The following is a 21,844-nucleotide window of genomic DNA, read 5'->3' as shown; positions in this document are numbered from 1 at the left end:
TGTATATTATTGTACAGAATGTATCAGCCCTCTAGTACGCTGGCTGGTACTGCAATCAGTGCGTTGCACTGAGGACCACTGTGTCTACTTTTTACATTACTGCATTAACAAGCGTCACCCTGTATTGATCTCCAGTCTATGAATGTAACTGTTTATGTGGAATGTTTTAAGATGCTAATAAAAACGTGAAGAAAAACACTTTTTAAAAAAAATGGTTGGATCCCTTTTACCAAAGAATTAGATCAAAATCTCAGAGCTACTGGTGCCATTGGATTCCTTTCCTTGCTGCTGTGTTGAGCTGGGACATTGAATTTCTAGGGGTCCAATCACAGACCTCCAGAAATTACATTCAGGTTTCCCTCCCACCCATCTGTAGATCTTTTCAAAAGATTACCACAGAGAACAGACTGTGGTGCAGCATCTCTTTCAGCAAAACCTCACCTTTTTCCCTGATCCAAGCCTTCACAGGACTGCAGCATTTTTCAAAAGCAAGCCCCGCATTTGTATTGCAGTTGTGTGGTTATTTTTGTTTTTTGTTTTTTAAATGGATGAATCTCAACAAGAATTGTCCTCCCAAAAAACTCGGACAGAAATATTAAGTGCCCTAGTGTGTCTGCACGAGCATGCCATCCATCATGCTGTACACTGGTCTCGAGTGATGAACGACAACCTCCCAACATGTGACAGGGCCACGGACCTTGTGCAAAATGATTTGGAAATGCTCAATATATTCAGTTTCTCCAGTGTTTAGCTTTTCAAACTTGTAACCTGCGAATAAGGTATCCATTTGCAATGTTGATATAGTGCATTTAAAAGAAGAAGAAAGCTCATTTTTGAGTTTTTCAGCTGCTGTGTTCACTCCATCACTTTTTTGTGATGACACAAGTAAGACGCTCATCTTAAATGGCTTTCTGTATTAGACATTAGTGTGGAGATAATGTTGATAGAGTTGTATGTACAATGTTGTGTACCAGGCAATACTGTAAGATAATACATTTATTTACCTTTAAAGTGGCAGAGCTCTCGTTTGTACAGACGCAAAACACAAACAGTGGTTTAAAAGATTTATTGGCAAATGTGTGTGACACAGGCTTCAGTCTTGCCCAAGGCATTACATAGTACTGAATACTTCACATTACAAAAATAAAACCCTGCAAGTAATGGGACAGACAGTAAGGGAGGCATGAGGTTCAAAGGACAATTCTCAACGATTTAAAAACCTAAGAGAACTACGTAATCCTATAGACAGTACTTTCTTCTCCTTCTGATTAAATTGCGAGTGGATTTATTGACCTTTAAGTTAAAAATGAGGTACAAAAACAGAAGAGTGACATTGCCATCTTCGTGCTTATCATATTCTTTCAAGTCCTTCACTTTCCAAGGGCCTTATCCAGATTTGTCTTGATGGCGTCGAGGAAGTCTGTAGTATTGACGTAATGCTCGTTCAGCTTGACACTGAAAAGACAGGACGCGGCACATCAGAAAAGTCAACAGAAAAACAAAAGTGTAAAAACATGCAAGCAACACAAACAAGATAATGCTGTTGGTTAGTTACACAGGGATTATTAAAATAATACATTTTACATATCATGATTAAACAGACTACAACTGAGTACTACAAGGTTGTGCCCGTTTCATTTTGCATGTAGCTTTTAGACAACAGCGTATTATATGAAGCATTCATTCAGCGGCAGATGAGAAAACCGCAATGCCTTCAAGCAAACAAATGAGTCAATGCAACAAACAGATAAGTATATACACTAAATGTGCACGAAAGCGTGGAGGAACTAGATGACAAGGCTACAGAAGTCTTGAGTAAACATTTTACAAGCTCGACATAAATCATTCTTAAGCAGATGCATTTGGAAAATCCTGCGTTACATGTGAAGTTTATTTTGTTCATTACAAATCAGAAACGTTCACTTAATTAAAACACACTTAATATTCCCTTGATTGACTTTAAAAGCCATCCTAGAAAAAAAAATAAATCTTGCTTTTTGTCAACCTTGAAAGTGAAATTTAAATTGTGTTTTTCTTTTTAAATAAGTTGCTGAAAAATATATAGTAATGAAAACTGGCAGAGGCCTAAAACCTCGCAAATATTCCGGAAGATGAGGACAAGTTTATATAAAGTGCAGGTCAGAATCAGGGCAAAGATTAAATGCTGTCTTGGGTTTAACTTGAGGTTAAATCCACACGATTATCAATAATTAAAGATTAAAGCCATAGCGTCAAACCTTATTCATTTTCTGGCTGCCATCATAGGCTTAATGTCCCAAAACATAAAGATGCACCAAGGCCTGAATGGCAGCATCCTTCAAAATCAATGCAGCAACTGATGACTTTTTGTATGACTGATGAATCTGCAAATTCTCCTGTGAAAATTTGTGTGTTTTATAAAAATCTCATCCAGCAGTGAAAAATGGATGCCACTAGTTCTCAAAGCTCAAGATGATATCTTCAAATTATTTGATGCAATAATAAAAATAACAAGCAGCAAGTCCTTAGATGCTGAAGATGATACACGTTTGGCATTTTTGATTTAACAAAATTAAAAATGGCTACAGATTACTTTTGTTGATCAACTATTTGTTAGGGTAATCAAGACTTCCTTCAATCCTATTCCGTTGTTACATAATAAATGTAAAGGTTAAGCAGTAAACCCTTAATGTCACATGGTTAAAGTAAAACTAGTTGATTAGATTGGTTGAGTTTAAAATGATTTATCAATTAAATGTGTTCTGCAGTGAACGTGGTAATGTTCATATATATTACTTAATATTTCCAGTGTTCTGAAGCAAAGCAGAACTCCAGCAGCAAAAACTATCTAACAAAATGATTATTGAGTATATATACTGTGATTTCAGTAAGTCTGCAACTACACTGCAAACTAAGGTGTCAGCAGGGAAATAAACTTACTTGGACAGGCCGTGGATGCAACCTGCCAGGTCCTTGGTCATAGTACCACTCTCTACAGTCGCGACACACACCTGCTCCAGTGTCTGGGCGAACCTGCAGAAAAATGCAGACATTTATTAAAAAAGGTCACATTTCACATTAGCATGAGTAAGTTTCCTGAAATATTAAACCTCTCTTACTTTATGAGGTCAGGGTTGCCGTCAAGTTTCCCTCTGTGCTCCAGGCCTCGGGTCCAGGCAAAGATGCTGGCAATGGGGTTAGTGCTGGTTGGCCTACCCTGAAAGCAGAGATGGAGACACTGTGTGCATTAAAAACTACTAAACATATCAACTGCAGCATCAAATATTTAATAGATCTGAGCGTCTGCAGACACTTGTCATTACATTCTTCACCACAAGATGGCAATGTAGCTCTACAGATGACACTGTCTATGCAAGCAGAAACTTAAGATTACTAACACAGACCCCACAGGGTTGGTGGTTACTAACCTTCTGGTGCTCACGATAGTGCCTGGTCACAGTGCCGTGGGCTGCCTCAGCCTCAATAGTCTTGCCATCAGGACAGACAAGAACTGATGTCATGAGTCCCAGAGAGCCAAAGCCTAAAACAGGAAACGCACCATGTTCTTTTAGTGCAACTACCCAAAAACTGGCACGCGCCTCATATGCTTGCAGGTTTCAGTGTTTTATGACAGTGATGTTTTCCGAATATCTCACCCTGCGCAAGGATGTCGGACTGAACGTCTCCGTCATAGTTCTTGCAAGCCCACACAAAGGCTCCGGAAGACTTCAGCACCTGGGCGACCATATCGTCGATAAGCCTGTGCTCATACCAGATCTTCAGTTTGTCAAACTCTGGCTTGTAATTCCTGCAGAAGACAACACAATAAGATAGTTTTTTTCTTTTTCTTAAAAAGAACATTAAAGTGATAAAATGGTTATAAATGTTGGACCAAATACTAATTAGATTAATACTAATTAATTTGAGCTTAAATTAAATGCATTTGTTGATTTAACAATAATTGTGCAAATGACACTGGACAAATGGGTCATTGATAAATGTGCACACATAAGCAGAAAGCTAGAAGACACTCACTTTTCAAAGATATCCTGGAAGATGTCTTTAAATCTGCCGTCGTAGGCTTTAAGAATGGTGTTCTTTGTGCTCATGTACAGGGGCCACTTCTTGCCAATAGCGTACTGGAAGCAGCTGTGTGCAAAGCCTGTAATAGACTGATGAAGGGAATAAAGAAACAAACAGTTCATGACTGCTGAAGGCTTTATCAGTTGAACAGGGGCTAACAACCTTCCCCTTATCAAGTTGAAAGTCATTTGCGATGACCTCTGATGTTGTAAAATCAAACAGACCCGTGCTGATGAAGGCAAACAAAACAGTAGCAAAGAGAGTTGAAACGACGATAGAGGACTGCAGAGACTGCGGTGTGCATTTTACAACTCAATAGCAGCTTATTTGAGAGTTCAGACAATATGAGGACAATAATACACACAACCCAGATGTTAAATAACTATGGCGTAGAATTAAGCAAATCTTTTAACACCATCTGGATGTTGCAATACCAAATTTTATACAAATTCTTCTATTTTTTAAGAAACCAATGAAAAAAAATATTTGAAGCCTACACCAAAGAGCAAGCAAAGTTTAAAAACCAGACCTGTACTCTCATTTGCTTACACGCCACCCTAAATAGACCCGTGTTCTAAGATATCATCCACAATAATGCTGGTATAAATTTTTACATCCAATAAAAACGTCATGTTGCGATATTATTGTATAACCAGTCAAGCCCAGACAGGTCTGACACGCGAGAGCCACGTGTTAGCCTCCAGTAGCAATTGTGCACCTAAAAGGAGCTACTTTAACAAAGTACAGTACTTTGTTGAAATAGTAGCATTGCTACCTTTAGGGGGAACACTCTCTTGCATATTTTACAAACGTGTTCCACTACTTGAGGGGAAAAAATCCCCAATATGATCAGTAAGGAGTAACTCGTTTCAACTCGATCAACTTATTGCAGTTGTTGTTTAACCGGTGCGTTAAGCAGGCATCTCACACTACTGCTTACATTTTTCAGGGAAAAACACTACTTCTGCTACTCGTGTGTTTATATTTGACTTGTTTCACTAACATGGTACTATAATGCTGCTTTTTTAAAGAGTCGCACTTCAAATTAGGTAGTGTGTCATCAATGACAATAGCTCATTGAAAATGCTGCTCATTTAAGCCTACAATGCTTAATTTCAAGAACCAATCAAATGTTGTTCTATATTTTTTCTCTGTAACATTAGAAAAATTACTATTGGACACTTTCTTAAAATCTAGTGACATTATTGAGGTTATATTGCCTCCAATTTGAAATACCATCAGCTGTTCTTTTCACTATATGAAAATGTCCATGTATTTACATTGTTTACCTTTTATATTATATTCTTAAAAAAAATTAAAGGTTCTCATTTATATGTATATGTTTTATATGTTCCTTTTAGAACTTCTGGGCAAATGTTTAAGAATGTAAAAATATTAAAATGGTAAACATTTCAGTAATATAAAACACTTTACAGGCCAAACATATAATATTGCTTTATAACACCAAATGTAAACATTGTATTTTAAAGTTTATGGTATAGCAGTATTTCTAATATTTTGAACATTTGATGGTTCTACTCTTTCTTTGCATGTCCCCGTGGTTCTCACGTAGGTGTTAGAAGAAGTTTATGGTGTTTAAGCCCATTGTGGAGACCGATGCGCTGTATAATTTACAAAAATACAGTTTCCAGGTCCGTGGAAGAAGGTTCAAAACCACATTCATGTAACAGAGGCCTTTTTCTAGGAACAAGCTCTTTCCTTTGTCCTTCTTCAGTTTGGACCTTCCTAGTTCTGTCACAACTTCACTCGTCCTGCTGGTATTCACATTTCTGCCTGAACCCATGTGTAAGATTGCAATTGGTCGCCCAAAATATTCAAAAAAATGTTGCCATAAGCAGTACATTTTGCTAACTAAAAGAGCATAATATGACATTGTATTTTGCCACATAAATCTAATATTTTATAGCTCCAATTTAAATTTCCTGCTCAGTCAAACTCAGGGCACAACGTTTGGTAGCCCCTGGCCATCAACAGCAATGTTTCATTAACAGGCAGGAATTCATTAACACCAAGATCTTACTCACATGAAGACGCTTTTCTCTTTTGTTACTAGCTATGGACACTTGATCTGTTAAAGTTGTTTGTTGTTGTTGTTGATGATTATTTAGCCACACTGGCACGAGTCGGCTGGGTCATTTTTCAAGATAAATGCGGGAACTGTTGTTTATTGTGAATTTTTTAAACACACAACAGGGTACTACTACTGTAAATATTAGCCAGTGGAAAACAGCCCTCAAACAAAACACACATGAATAGAAACAAATGTGGGCTCGTACCGACGGGCCGACTACAGTTTTGTTGTGATTTTCTAAGAATTTAAACAACAAAAACAACCAAAATCTGCATGTTTTCTTTAAGTAGAAGTATCTGCTAACCTCATCTGTGTTGTACATGCCCATTCCACAGCCACCTGCAGGGAAGTCAAAGACCTCCCATTCCTTGTTTGAACTGCCATCAGCAGGTGAGAAGATTATCTTGAATTTGCCGGGCTGGTCGACAACAAAGTCTGTTGCTCTGTACTGTAGAAGAAACACAGAAAGTTAGACAGAAAGATATTTAGTACTTCTGGCTCAAAATGTGGGAAAAACAAATAAACAAAATCAAGCCCCACCTGATCACCGAAGGCGTGTCTGCCAATGGTAATGGGCTGTGTCCAGCCAGGAACAAGCCGGGGAATGTTCTTGCAGATGATTGGCTCACGGAAGACTGTGCCGCCCAGGATGTTCCTGATGGTGCCGTTGGGACTCTTCCACATCTTCTTCAGGCTAAACTCTTTATATAAAAAACAAACAAAAATTATAGGCAAGTCAATCATTCACGCATGTGCAGTGTTGGTAAACACCTATTTAGCTTTGCAGTTTACAAGATCATAGCTGCATTCATATGGGGAAAACACCTGTTGCTACCTTTTTACAAAGGGTACTTGTGGAAAACATGCATTAATAAACAATTTAACTGAATTTGTAGCCATCCTGTAGGGGATGATTTTTCTTTTTAATTTTATTAATCATCTAAAAAGGCATACAGGTATACAAAGTGAAACAAGAGATGCTTGACATCTTAGTCTGTGAAGGCTTTTTTTTTTCAAAGCAATCTGCCTCCTGTCAAAGGAAGGTTTTATTAATCACTTAACGTGCCTTATTAAACAACGTGTGCCCATTCACACTGCTTTTAATCTATATCTACTAAGCCCAAAATTGCCACTTTAAAAAGTCGTCGATGCGGAATTGTATTGTCAATGCATTATACACTAATACCACGTAAATGTGTTTTTGTACACAGGAAGCTATGGGGGCAGTATCACCTATATCGTCTGCCAAGACTGCATTCACGGGGCGACCGTGGCTCAGGGGGTTGGGAATCGCATCTGTAACCGGAAGGTCGCCGGTTCGATCCCTGGGCTCTCTGTCCTGGTCGTTGTGTCCTTGGGCAAGACACTTTACCCTACTTGCCTACTGGTGATGGCCAGAGGGGCCAATGGCACGATATGGCAGCCTCGCTTCTGTCAGTCTGCCCCAGGGCAGCTGTGGCTACAACTGTAGCTTGCCTCCACCAGTGTATGAATGTGAGAGTGAATGAATAGTGGCATTGTAAAGCGCTTTGGGTGCCTTGAAAAGCGCTGTATAAATCCAATCCATTATTATTATCATTATTATTTTCTCTGAACAGCATCTAAAGCTTGCCTCCTAAAAAGAGCTGAAGGTGGATGCAATGGCAACTGTGTGAAGTACTACTATGATTCCAGTGATAAAAAAATGCAAAGAATTCATTTGGACCGGATGCGTTGGAAATGGAAACAGATTTCACGACTACAACAGCTGCAACTCCACCTGCTCAGGTGTCAAGTGTCAGGTGAATAGTGGTATTGTAAAGCGCTTTGGGTGCCTTGAAAAGCGCTATATAAATCCAATCCATTATTATTATTATTCAATACTAACGAAGGAGAATGTAGTGGAACGGCAAAAAACAGGGACAAAAGAAAATGAAAATGGAGATTTTTTTTTTTTTTTTGAACGTAAAAGCATTTCACAGAAAACAAACAAAGTGCAAAGTTTAGCTTTCCTTCCACGACAGCACAACTGCAGTGCACGAGCATTTAGAGCACCAGCAACCTAGAGCTGTTACATTAACACTGAATGGATCAGTTTTAGGGTGTTAAGTGCGTTGGGTTGATACCTTATTTTAATGTTTGTTCAGTAATGCTTGTGTTAGCTTACCTGTCGGAAACTCCTCAGGATGATGCTTGCTAAGCAAACACCGTTTCAGTTTTGTTAGCTAATGAGTGAAATGAGTAAACCATTAAATAGGAGTATCTACACCGTCTTCTAGTCCCCCCACCCGCGTTATATTAGGGTTTATTCCGAGTACTAAACCTCTTCAACTAATGTTAGATTTTTAATCCGTGGGTTGGAGCATAGGGCTGGGCCATATTATACCGTTCACGGTAATACCGGTATAATGTTAGGCAACGATAGGAAAATGAAATATCGCGATAGAATGGGAGTAAAACGCGCATGCGCAGTGCCTTTGTTTTCATACGCACATGGCCGATTGTTGAGTGAAACAGATGAACCAGAATTGGTTTGTAAAAATGGTGCAACTTCAGTGATGTGGAACTGGTTTGGTGTTTGTCCGTCAGATACACAACAAAGCACATTTTTTTGCAGAACATGCAAGCGGCCGTTGTTATTGTCATATTTGTCGGACTAAGATGCTCTTAAATCTGGGAGTAATCTGGGTCCTAAACTCCGTATGCTTCAGGTCAAACAACACTGCAGCATCACTTAGAGTTAAAAACTGTCTAAATTCTTTCATCTTTAATAAAACGATCAGCATTGCTGCTTTACCAGGTGTAACTATAAAGTTTAACTTCCAGGCATCCATGAAAACAAAAGTTATTACATTTAACGGAGTTAGAAGTTAGCAGGAAGCTAGCGGAAGTTAGCTCGCTAGTTTCGCTAGTTACCTAAGCATGATATTGCATGTTCTGACGGAGAGATTTCTGAAAAAAATCAAACGTACAGCTCTGCTATCACTTCCAACATAAATGAAGACAGGAAACTAAACAGCAGTGACGTTTGTAGGGTTACTGAAGTTGGGCTAGCTGGTATATAATGATGTGCTACGTGATCGCTAGCGACACAGCTATGTTAGCATAACATAAACAGTGAAGCTGGAGGACGAACACTAACACTTTTCCACTTATAAAAGTTAACGTGAAGGTTCTTCATGGTTAGAGACAAATGCAATCGCATGGCAGGATACTGTAAACGGACCAAACTTCAGTCAGGAGAACAACTGAGATAATCCATCCACAATACGAGGTTAGTCATTAATATACTGCAACAACATGGGAATAGAGCAGCTGCCAGAGAATTCAACATTAATGAATCAATGGTACAGAAGTGGAGGAAGCAAGAAGAATGAGTTTAATAAAGTTTGATTTATCTGACTGCTTTGTTTCGCTTAATGTGCCTTATAATCCCGTGCACCTTATGGTGCAAAAAATGCGTACTGCACACTGCAGTTTAATGTTGCAAAGCACCTCTTTTTAACTTCAGTGGATATTATACATGGTTATGCTCAGGATATGTCAGCCCATTTTTACTGGAAATGCCTTTTGGTTAAACTTTCAGCAAGGAATTTGCATTTGCACTGTTACATTTTTATAAAGCTTTAATGTACATAAAAACCAGCTTCTTGTTTAAGTGAAAATAAATGGAAGGTTGTCTTTTTGCGCTAGTAATGTTGTGGAGTTGTATTTTGTCTCGCATCAATTATATCGTCGGTTATATCGTTATCGCAAATTTTCAAATATATATCGTGATAAATATTTTTGGCCATATCGCCCTGCTCTATTGGAGCATATCAATAATTAATTATTTACTTAGTCATTTATTATTTAATTACTTAAACTTTTTGATTGTCATCGAACACGACACCATCTAAGAAACTATGATATAGAACCAAATTTGTGATTAGTAATTTTGCTTTGTTCGGTTTTACTAGTATTAAGGCATACAGATGAGTTTGTGCTGTAAAGACGCTCATGCGCCTCTCAAATGGCTGAAGTCATGACAGAGAGCATTTTTAGCATTGTTATGAACAGCTGATAACATATTCTCAAAGATAAGAGCAAGCTTCACTCCAGAGCATGTCCACTGCAATCATGAATTCATGAACTGAACCATCTGTAAACTTTTTTTTTTTTGACTGGAAAAAAAAATCTTTTTGATTTCATTTGAAGCTTTATTTGAACTTAGACCTCAGCCAACTTTGCTTTTCTACTATCACATTGTTTTTTGTTTAAAATACTACTAGCACAAATACTACTATTTAATAATATTACTTGATATTTTTTATTTTTTTCATTTTTATTTGACAGTCTTATTGAGTGATGTCAAAAACATATCTAATTACTAGGGGATTGAACCGTTCGATACAGTGCTTTTGGTTTGGTACGCATATGTATCGAACAATACAAAATTTTTAATTTACTTTATCAACTTTTCTTCTGAAGATGCTGTCTGTGTTGAGAGCTCAGTGGGTCTGCCTTCGACTACTCCGCCTAGGCTGCACTGTCGAGCGCAGATCCACTGAGCGCAGGGCAAGCTAGCGAGACAGAAGCTAAGCTCGTTGCAACACGGCAAATTGAACCTCCCCCACCCTCATTCAGATCTGGCCTTTGGAACTATTTTGGTCTTCATGTGAAGCATGACCCTGAAGGTAAGCGCGTCATGGACTAAAGTAAAACAGTATGTTGGATGAGCCACGCAATGCTCAATTACATCGGTGGGAACTACTGCGTTAGCGCAGTTTGCTCGTTAACGTGTTGACACCGTCCAGCCCCATGCTCGTTAACGGAGATTTGCCATGTTGTGGCGTTAATGTCATTTCAGGTTAACGCTGACAGCACTAGTGGGAACACAATGAATATGACTGCACATTTACACCGACATTATCCTAGTGCAAGTGGAAGCAGACAAAAACAACAAGCACGCATGCTACAAACTTTACCTGAGTCATTTAGACAGCCGTTAGCACATAATTCTCCTTATGGGGACCTGATATGTTTAATATGCTGCTGAGAATATAGCCCAGAAGAAGCGTATAGTATAGCTTTTATTTTGGAAAGAGCCATTTCTCTGTAATAAACTCTCTTTTCCAAAGATGAGTGATTTCTCGATAAGATAGATTTATTATTTTATCCCTTTGTTGTTTCAGCAACATTAAATTTAAAAACTTTTTAATTTGTCATTTTAATAAATGACAAATTAAAAAGAGCATGAACATTTTTTGTATCGAAAAAAATATCGAACCGTGACACCAAAGTATCGAACCAAACCGTGAATTTTGTGTATCGTTGCACCCCTACTAATTACTACAACAAACAATTGTTGACTAATCGAAGAAAAATTGGCAGATTAATCGACTACAAAAATAATCTTGGGTTGCAGCCCTACAGCGCTGTATTCAAAAATATGCAGAATTAATGTAGCAATCACTTTGAGAGAATGAAAATCTTAAGTCTAAAGTGCTCTGAAACTAGAAATTAATAATTGGCGATTAAAGATTTGGCAAAGACCTTCAACTCTGGCTTCGTCAGGTGTGATGGTGGCACACTTAACCGCTACGCTGTACTTCTTGGTAGCCAGGGCGGAGTCGATGGTGACCTGGTCATCAGTCTGGTCACGGTATGGCAGACCCAGGTCGAAGTACTTCAGCTCAACATCAACATTGGTCAGGATGAGCTAAACAATCAAAAATTTAAATTAATTAATTAAAAGGCACTACCCCCCCCAAAAAAAGGCACCAACAATGCAAAACCAGGTACGGACAGAGTAATGTCTGAACAGAAATGCAGCCTTGCAAATGTGTCACAAAAGATCTTACCACCTGCTTGTAAACACTGATGCATAACAGATACTGTTATAACAATACTGCATTAGTGTACTGTACTGTAAAGTGATGCATTAGGTCAGGGGTCGGCAACCTGCGGCTCCGGAGACGCAGTATTTAGCTGAAGTGAGTTTTATTTATGTTAGTTCTTTTTAAAAAAAAAAAAAAACTTGTAGTTCTAAATTGGAAGATTGTGATGTTGAAATATAGAAATAAAATTATATTTTATTATTTTTTCATTGCTCAAAATAAGCGTCACACTCGCGGAAGCCAGTGTACCCGCCGAAACGCCGTACATTTCAGGTAGGCCAAATATGGATCTTCAGATCCACATTATGTCAGCAGCTATTCTCCTTCGTGAACTATGTTAAAAAAAAAAAAAAAAACACCGCTCACGCCTCACAGATGACAGCTTACAGTCCTGCGTAAAGATGAAAGTGACTTCGTACAGCCCCGATTTGCAGACGCTGTGCTCATATGGGATATGTGCAGAGGTTCAGGAGCAGAAGTCCCATTGTAAACATATCACGGCAGACCCGACGAGGTTACCATGAACATGCTTTTCAGCATCTCTTTATTGACCACTTTTCACACACGGTTGCTGTAGCTCACAGCCCGACATATACCAACAGCAGCAGAGATAGCGCAGATGTTAAGGTGTCGAGGCGTGATTGCGGGTGCCGCTCAGGTGCTTCCGCCTCCCCTGCAGCGCCGCTGCAGACCACGCCCCGCTACACACATTAACCTGGTAAAATACATATTTAGGCAGAATTTTGCAAATATCTACTTTTCATTTTTTAGCAACATAGTGCTTTTTTTCAATTATTTTTTAAAAGTCAGGTCAAGGCTCCAAAAGCCCAAAAGCGATATAAGGGTGGCAGCTCAAAACAGTTTTTGTTTGCTACATGGATCCTTTTAGTTCAGGTTGGTGTCTTTCCTTTTGTTATATTTCTTTAAGAGTTCAAAATGTGTTAATTACATAAATAAAATGTAATTTTCTTTGTAGCACTTCATGGATTTCATAAGCAACACACCTTAGTTGTTCACACAAAGCATAAAGGTAAAAAACAATATATACAGTGTTATCTTCATTTAAGATGTCAAAAAGTATTTGCGGCTCCCAGTTTTTTCTTTTGCGTGGAAACCAGGTCCAAATGGCTCTTTGGGTGTTAAATGTTGCTGACCCCTGGCATTAGGTGTTCAAGACTTCAAAATTTTCAGACCACTAAAAGCATATAGAAGTTAGAGGTGGGAATCACGAGGTACTCCACAATACAATATCGCAATACTTCACTCACAATATGATAGTAATGTTTAACATTTTGCAATATGCAAAATATTGTGGAATGTTAAAAATCACAAAGTATTGCAACAACATATCAAAGTTAAACATTGTCAGTATCAGTTTTATCCAATAAGATTATATCAGTTATTTTTTTCCTGCAAAATGAGATCATCAAGCACACCAACACTGTCACTAAAACCTGCAAAATGCAAAATAAGAAAGAGTCAGTCTGCCATCAATCTATAACTGAATGGGGTCAAGTTTCTGATAATACAGCAGCTAATTGTAAATACACAGCTAATACTGTGAAAACTGCAATTAACTGTAAATAACTATTCACCAGTAAAATCACCAGGCAGCCACCAATTTATTTATTTTTTATAGAAGCAAGGAGTTTGCTCATGTGACTGAGCCATTGCACTGATTTAGAAGGTAGCTTTGTCAAGCAAAGCGTGCCCAGTGTTGGATGGGTTTTCAGTTGAGCCAATTTAATGCAAGTTTGGTCAGCTAACATTGTGTCAGGGTGGTGCTGCATGAGATGAGCCCGCTTGTTTTGTAGTCTTGCCAGAGTATTTTAATTTAGTCAATACAATATAAATCTTATCAGGTATGAAATATCAATTTGGTGCCCCTGTAGCAATACAATATTGTCTCAAAAAAAAGCAATATCACGCTGTATCAATTCCCCAAGCCTAATTGAAATTATTATGTTCTAGGGTGTGTTTGTTTTCTCTAGATAGTGAAAACTGCTGTATAAACATAGCCCTGTTTGCTATATTAATAAAATGATCAGAATGAAATCAGCAAACTATCAGGCAGCCTTAAGAACATATTTAACGTGGAAATCATCCAGGTTACTTAACAGAAAAGATTCTTAGAATCTTAGAAAGAACCCATTAAAATTTTTTTAAAAAAGATAGGCTTGGGAGCCAGTAAGTGGAAGCATCATCATATAACGGGCTCCTATCACAAAGTTTTACAGCCTCCTCCAGAGTAAATAGACGCAGACACCTGGCATATTGACAACCGACATAAACACCAGACTGCCAGGCTCCACTCCCTATAGTTAAAGTGTAGACAGACTTGTTTGTCCTACCATAGCTAGGATTATGCATTTGAATTGAAGAAGACAGAATTCAGATTTCTAGTGGCGATATTTTACACACTGAACCAACAACAGTTTTCTGTCATAGGATCGGATCCGGAGGGCAAAACACTGTTACAACACACCAGCCAATCGTGGACATGCCAGAGAACTAAAGCACAATCCTATAAAATTTCCATCAATTTCTAGCCATGGGTATTTAGAGCACCTTCCAAGAAAAAGAAATATATGCGGACAAACTGCAAGTTGTGGGAAACTGTAATCCATATTCAACACTCACTGCAGTGAGTCTTCTCACACTGCGCCTAGGATGACAGTGTACAGAGATGCATACAGTTAAATTCACTTTAAACCTGGACGGGTCGTTTGTGCTGCTGTGTTGGAGGTTAATGATATTGTCAGAGCAAAGGTGAGGGCAAATAAGCCAATGTTTGCTGACAAACATCAATCTGTGACATTCTGGTTAGCTAAGATAAACAATATTTAATGGCATTAATATATATCTCATAACTTGAATCAAATGGCAGGTAAACCTGTCCTGTAGCTAACATCAACTACAATTAACAACCTGGGGTGCTGTTGATGAAGGTGGGTTTGGTGTGGCTGACTGCATGCATGTATGGCATGGTGAGACAAGGTTTGCTTGCAAGCATTGCCATTCACATGAGCAACTACCCATCAGTTTGGCTACACAAATGCAGTAAAACTGAGTCGCATTAACCCTGGTTTTGCAATCCAGACAGATATTTCTGCAAGTATGTGACATCTTTTAGAAACTATGAATAGAATTGGCTTTGATTGGACCAAACAGCCAATTAACTGTCATATTCAGCACCCCATCAAAATCTTAAAAGACAACTTGACAAGCAAGCGAGCGTTGTGTAAACAGCCAGAAATGTTCTGCCCCGAAGATATTTTTTCACCAGCATTTTAAAGATCCCCTAGCCTGTATCACAAAGACCTGAGTTTTAATTTGCATGACTTTAGGGAATAATTAAATGTACCATTTTCCCTTTGAGAGTACCTAAAAAACCGATAAAATGTACTTTGGGATCACTGATTGTTAACAAGACAAAACTGCTCATCAGCTGTCAAAAACATTCAATGATTGAACCTCATGCTATTCTGCGTTTTCTTCCTGAGCCAACAACATCTGTTCTCTCTGGAGAAAATCAGCCACTGAATTACCAAAGCCCCTCCCCAACACACATACATAATCCTCTACATAACACTTCCCACACAGCCACCTGCCAGCCTGCCAGTCAGGCTGCATGGGCTCAGTTTTCCCCCTTCAACCTTGGATGCCACTTTATCACCTTCTCTTTAATGAACTCCCAGATGATCCTGGTCATCTCGTCTCCGTCCATCTCCACCACTGGGTTCGCCACTTTGATGCGTTTGTCGGCATCTATCAAAAATAAAACGTGAAGTACAAAAAACATGAGACTGCTGTGTGCCAATCATAGAATAAATGCATTAATCAAGGGGAAAAAAGAAAAGGAAATGAATTATGCTCAAGAGGATGAAAACCCGTCTGGTCAGACCAACATTTAAAAATTTAATGTTTAATCCTAAATGTGTTTAAAAGCTACGAAAAGCTGAAATCAATTTGGACCCAAGGCTATTTCTATTTTGCATCCACAAGAGCAGACTCCTCGCATCAACCACAGCTCAAATTTCCATCCAAAACATGCATGAAGAGAGTCCCTGGATCTGGAAGCATGACATCTCTCATTTGTGCTTATTTAGATTTGGTATGTTATGTTGAAGGTTATTTCTAAAAATCCATGGCTCCAGATTTATACTGACTCTAAATGCAACTCCCTTCTAAACTGGGCCAAGTGAACCACAAAAAGGAACTTTTTTTTTTTTAAGTTAAAAATGTAACTGGCAATTTCTGGCAAGAAAACTTATAGAAAATCTTTGCATGTAACAGAGTGTGAATCTAAACTGTTTATTTTAAACTAGAGCATATGGTTCGGTGTATCTTTTGGATCGATGAGATTTTTTAGTTTAATGTTTAGTTTGCTATACAGATAATATATAAAGATTATATAGGAAGTCATCCAGGAGCCTGGTTCTGCTGGAGGTTTCTTCCTGTTAAAAGGGAGGTTTCCCTTCCCACTGTTGTCAAGTGCTTGCTCAAAGGGCGTCATTTGATTCTTGGAGTTTTCTCGCATTATTGTAGCATCATTACCTTATGATATAAAGCGCCTTAGGGTGACTACTGTGATTTGGGGCTATGTAAATAAAACAAAATTACTGAAAAATTTGGACATTTTATTTTCTATGAGCTAATCACTACAGCTCCATTCAATACTTCTTGACACATCCTTGTTTGTAGTTAGCATGAATAGCCAACTGACCACACGGTAAATAGCCATTTTAGAGAAACACCACTTCAATAAAAGACCAAATATTATTGATTAGAGCAAGTTTTGGTTTACTCTAAAGCCATTCTTTATTTTGAGAAATGCATATGTTCTTACAGGTAAAAATAATAATTTATTTGTAGGTTTTCTTAAAACCATCAAACCTCATTAGAAAACAAAGTGCTTTATTTTTACACTGACTTTTTAAGACTGTCTCTTTACTTCTTTTCTGTCCACTAGGACTGATATGGATTAGTATGTTTAATCATATCTCCTCTCAGCCTACTCAGTGTGCGAGTGCTGCCAGCAGGAACATTTCAGTGAATAGGAAAGTACAGGGGGGAGGTGCAGAGGATCAAGTGACTCAAATTTCCCAAGCCAAGCTTATGCTCCCCCACTGCCCTAAAAGTAATTCAAGTAAACACAAGGTGTCCTATGGAAACAGGGTACAGCCAACATTTTTAAGAGTGGAAGATATTATATCCATTTAAAACTCAAGCATTAGTCTGAGACTGAAGACATCTGATGTAGCTGGGATTTTGAAGCCATGGTAGCACCTGTCAAAACAGCCTCTGCTCTTATCCTCCGCACCCTGCTGACTACAGAAACATGGCGACCGTGCACTGAAAATGACCTCTAAGGAAGAACAGTTGTGGCTTTGTGTTATGTTACAACTATGTTTATAGGATAGCATATTACACAGACAGAAACGAATGCAATGTCTGTAAAAGAATGGTGAAAAAGTGATTATGTTCTGCTAACTTGCTGTTGTTTTGGCTCTGACACACAACTGTATCACACAATCCTTAACCTATTGGAAATTGAAGAAGGAAATATGTTCAGTTTTGGCACATAACAAAGGAAACTAGGATGATGACTTGTCAGCAGTTTTATTTTAAAACAAATCCATCAATATGACTTCGGTTACTTCCCAACAATAAGCTGGCAGCGATGTTAAAACGAACAGAAAAGCTTTTTATGGATTTCCAAGTTCTGTTTGAAAATTGCATGCCGGAAATTACTTTTACGGCAATTTGAGCTGAAACAGTCTGCTGGCAAAATAAACAAGCTATTGCAATAAATCACTTAAGTGATTCTTTCAGAAAAATGGGGAAAACTATAGGCTGTATATGAGAAAGAGCTGCTTTCTTTCCAAGAGACAGAGGGCACAGTCAAGTAATCTGATGTCTTAATGGTTGGTTAGGAAATTGCAAATAATTTAACCATTTTCTCACATTTCATAAGCAAATCAAGATTTGATTTTTTTTAAAAATCAATTCCATAACAGACTTTGCCCTCCTCCATCTGCTTTTGGAAGAGTACAGACTCTTCCAGCATTGTTTCGTTAACACATTAACTACTGTCAGGCATAATTTCTGACTTGTTCAACCTAAAACTGCAATATCAAGACTTTACTCTCACAATGCGGAGGGAGGGGAGCCCAGGAGAGAGCTGAGCAGGTTATGTAACTTATGAGCGTATCAACAAACTGGAGGCTGAAGGGCGAGCTGAAGCACAGTCATGTGGGCCTGCATGCCACATCACTCGCGCATGCATCGGGGACAGATCTGCAGGATTTGTTCGACCACTTGTAGCTAAAGTCAAAGGCAGGTGTTTGGAGAAATATGCAACCAAGATAATCATTTGAAAACGTGCACAATGACTTGGCTCTTCTGTCGACTCAAAATAAGCACATAAGGCTTTTTTAATGCTAAAAATGCACTTGAGAAGGCTCAGAGGTTTTTTTTTATTATTTCTCTTTCTTGAAGGACAAAGAAATCAGTTGAAGAATTTGTTTACAGGTGATAAAAGAAATCTTTAAACTGTGACTTTGAACCAGAAGACGTTCAATAGTGGAAAGGAGGGAAACAATAAGACTAATGACCTCACCTAGCCTGCAGTGTGGGACTGGAGTATTTAGAGCTTTTAAATACCCTTCATTTTTAGCACAGTGTACTAATTTTAAATTGAACTGTGAGGTGCCTTGTGGAAATTACGGTCAAGCAGTCAAGGACAATCCAAAATGATGTGCGTCTTAAGGAGATCAACAGAATAAGCATTGATTAGGTGTCCCGCCTGGTTAACTTTCAACACAGTAGGACAAGCCTTAGCCCACATCAAGTTTTAATCCAATACTTGGAAAAGGCATTTACGAGGCTCGGGTAATGAACTTTTCATTCACTATCACGATAGTAGACAGTGGTCAATGCAAAAGCTTTGAAGCTTACAAATAAAGCAGCATTACACGGGATAGTGAAATTCAAATCAAGTTTAACGACATGTTGGGTCAGCTTTATAAGAGCTGTTAAAATTTTAAAAAGTGCATACCAGCAAAGAGGTGCTACTAAACCACAATGCAATTTGTGGCTGGAACAAAAGAAACCAATCAACACTGTCAATCTTCCACTTTTAGTGTGTCACGCAGGTTTTACACCTCGGAAAAACGAAACACGATTCTATCATACTGTGGAAGTGTTATCAAATCATGCGATCACTTTATAAGAATCCTCGTGATAAAGAGCGTTTGGAGGCGTTGCTGTAATAAACAGTCCTGGGGTATGATCCCTAACCACCATCAAAGAGGTACATGCCGGTGATTCAATCGGATCTGAGCCACAGCGTCCTTCAGCTGACCCACTATTTTATGAACGGTAGCTGGTCATGCTAGTGCGTTTTTGTTCTTTTATCTTATATATCTTATAATTTCAGCCGCATTTAATCTGGGATTGCTGCAGAGCGCACGTCATAAAACAGGATTCCTCTCCGAATCGCAAAAACACAAATCCATTCAGCCTGGTCTCCCTTTTTATTTATTTTTAGAGTCTTGTTTGTTAACATTTAGAGGGAACATAAAAGTAACAAGCCGCACAGTGTTTTACAGTCTAAATAGCAGGGTGAGATGTGGTCTTTATGAGCAGCAGCCTGGATGCAACCCAGATGAGAAGCGTAATGTAGGACAGAGAGCGCCATACGGCAGCAGCGACGGCAGCCATTGCTCTCCATAGCGGAGACTCGTATGCGGTAACTGACCTTGGGAAAAGTTTCACCCAAGTAAATCACGCACTGACGATCTCACGGCTGACGGGCAGCTCATCCTTTTGGACAACAGAATTTAACCGGGTTCCTCTCGTGGTTATTTTATTATCCACCTCAGAGATTAGCAGCTTTGGAAAAAAATAAATAAATCCGCAAACACGGCTAAATACGGAAGATTCGCTTAATTCATCAACTGCCAGCTTTTGCACTGCACCGCCACTTTTATTATGAATCTTATATTCTAGGTCAGAGTAGAAGGTATGTAAGCCTGCCAGGGTTTATCCGTTTTAATTCATTTGAGTCCGCATATCTTTACATTGTCCTCCACGGTTCCTCAAAGTTTGAATGGAGGAAGACAAAGACGGGTCGTCTCGCTGAGGCTGCACGCATCTTTTTTTCGACGTTTACATTTTTTATCATTAAACAGCCTCCGTTAACTCAAACATGTTAACGGCCATTTAACGGTCGTGGGCATTTAAAGTATCGGTGCCCTGCGCTCAGGAAACCATTAAAGGTATTAACCGCATCCTACTTGGCTAGCGGCACAGTCAGCTAGCACGGCTACGTTAGCTCCGTAAAAATAGCCGGCTAACCTGATATCGGCTTTTTCTATGTACGCTGACGTTGCATTAGCTCACCTAAATGCAACCAGAGCTACATGTTTTGTTTTGTTTTTTTAAGAGGCCACGTTAACACCAGGCCAGGTCAAGCTGCAGTTAACGGTCAACATAATGATGCTCGGGATGAACCGGCTATCTCTCCACTTACAGTTTCTTTGTTGCAAAGTCTGACAATTTGCAGCCGGCGCAAGCACCGCCGGGTTTCTGGAAAAAGCAGCTCCAGCAGATCTCGAAAGGGAGCTGAGGACTTTCAAGTATCCAGCCATGTCTTCCCGCGACCGAAAACACTTTGCGGTGAACGCTCGACGAAACAGAGCTAAAGAGGGGGGCAAACGCTCCGCGGCTCGCTGCAATATAGTCACCAGCAGCAGCACCGCCCTTCTCCCCTCCCCGGCGGGAGACGCTGAGTGCTACGTCAGAGTCACACATACCCAGAGGAGGGACCGCAACAAAACGGCGGTTAAACACCACAGAGGCTCGTTATAGAGACCGGATAACCCCGACTGAATCAAGGTGAACTACGGGGTAATCCACACAAAGGTCACAGCCTGCAAGCAAGATAAATATTGAGTATATGCGGGCTTTCTTTTCTGTACAAACCATAATAACCCAAACAAAGTCATCAGGCTCATTTACTCAAAGCTTAATGCGGAGTTTAAAAGTTTTTTACAGTTGTTACAAAATAGTTCCAATCTAATGGTCATTGTAGAAATATTACCTGTTTGTTTTCTAAATATATTAAATTAATTTCTGAAGCTCTACGCATTTACAGTCACCCAATATTCATTAAGATCTAGCTAATGTAGGCCTGTAATTTATTATGTAGAATACATGCTGGATCATATCTTCATATTAGAGGAAACCCACTGAAATAATCAGCAACAATGTAATGTCCTAATAACTAAATCAGAATAAATCTGCTTGGTTTTAAGGCAAAAGTACTACGTCATTAACACAAATCGCAATGACTGAGATATATAATGCTCTAAACAAACTCAATCATAACAGATTTATCTTTGATATTTTCTATTTGACAATTTTCATGATAAATCATTGGTAATTTAGCAGTCACGACATAAGGTAAAAACACAGTCATTATGAAAATTTATTAAGGTCCTGATTTGTCTCCAGGATGGGTACGGGAAAGATACATTCCACAATGTCTCAGCAGAGGGCCCTCTAATTTTAGCAGGGGAAGGTTACCATACTCGGAGATAGGTCTGCAGAGGAGTCACATGACGGGCTTAGTAGTGAGCCAGTAAAAGAGACAGCCAGGTCACCTCTAAAGTGCTCTTCAGATTATAGCAGGCCTCCGCTGGTTGAAAAAACCTCTAAAGCCTTAACAATAATGTATTTACCCAAGCAGCATGGCTTAAACTGTGTGTAATAACAATGTCGAGAAGGTCAGTGCAATAAGAATGTCATTCAGTTGTCCCTGAAATAC

General features: G+C 39.0%; 1 protein-coding gene across 1 annotated transcript; it reads right to left on the bottom strand.

Annotated features, from left to right (window-relative positions):
• Positions 1-1,051: 1,051 nt before the first annotated feature.
• idh2 (isocitrate dehydrogenase (NADP(+)) 2) lies at positions 1,052-20,765 on the bottom strand. Its single transcript, XM_080865995.1, has 11 exons — positions 20,549-20,765; positions 15,689-15,780; positions 11,669-11,834; positions 6,695-6,855; positions 6,459-6,602; positions 4,015-4,151; positions 3,636-3,787; positions 3,408-3,520; positions 3,099-3,196; positions 2,920-3,012; positions 1,052-1,455 (listed from the first exon to the last, which is right to left on the bottom strand). Exons 1-11 carry the CDS (start codon positions 20,664-20,666, stop codon positions 1,371-1,373), a joined length of 1,359 nt encoding a protein of 452 aa, XP_080722121.1. The 5' UTR covers positions 20,667-20,765; the 3' UTR covers positions 1,052-1,370.
• Positions 20,766-21,844: the final 1,079 nt, after the last annotated feature.

The sequence above is a fragment of the Rhamphochromis sp. 'chilingali' genome, assembly GCF_963969265.1.
Source record: "Rhamphochromis sp. 'chilingali' genome assembly, chromosome: 2".
In the NCBI taxonomy this organism is placed as follows: Eukaryota; Metazoa; Chordata; class Actinopteri; order Cichliformes; family Cichlidae; genus Rhamphochromis; species Rhamphochromis sp. 'chilingali'.
This window is presented reverse-complemented; position numbering and strand designations above follow the sequence as displayed.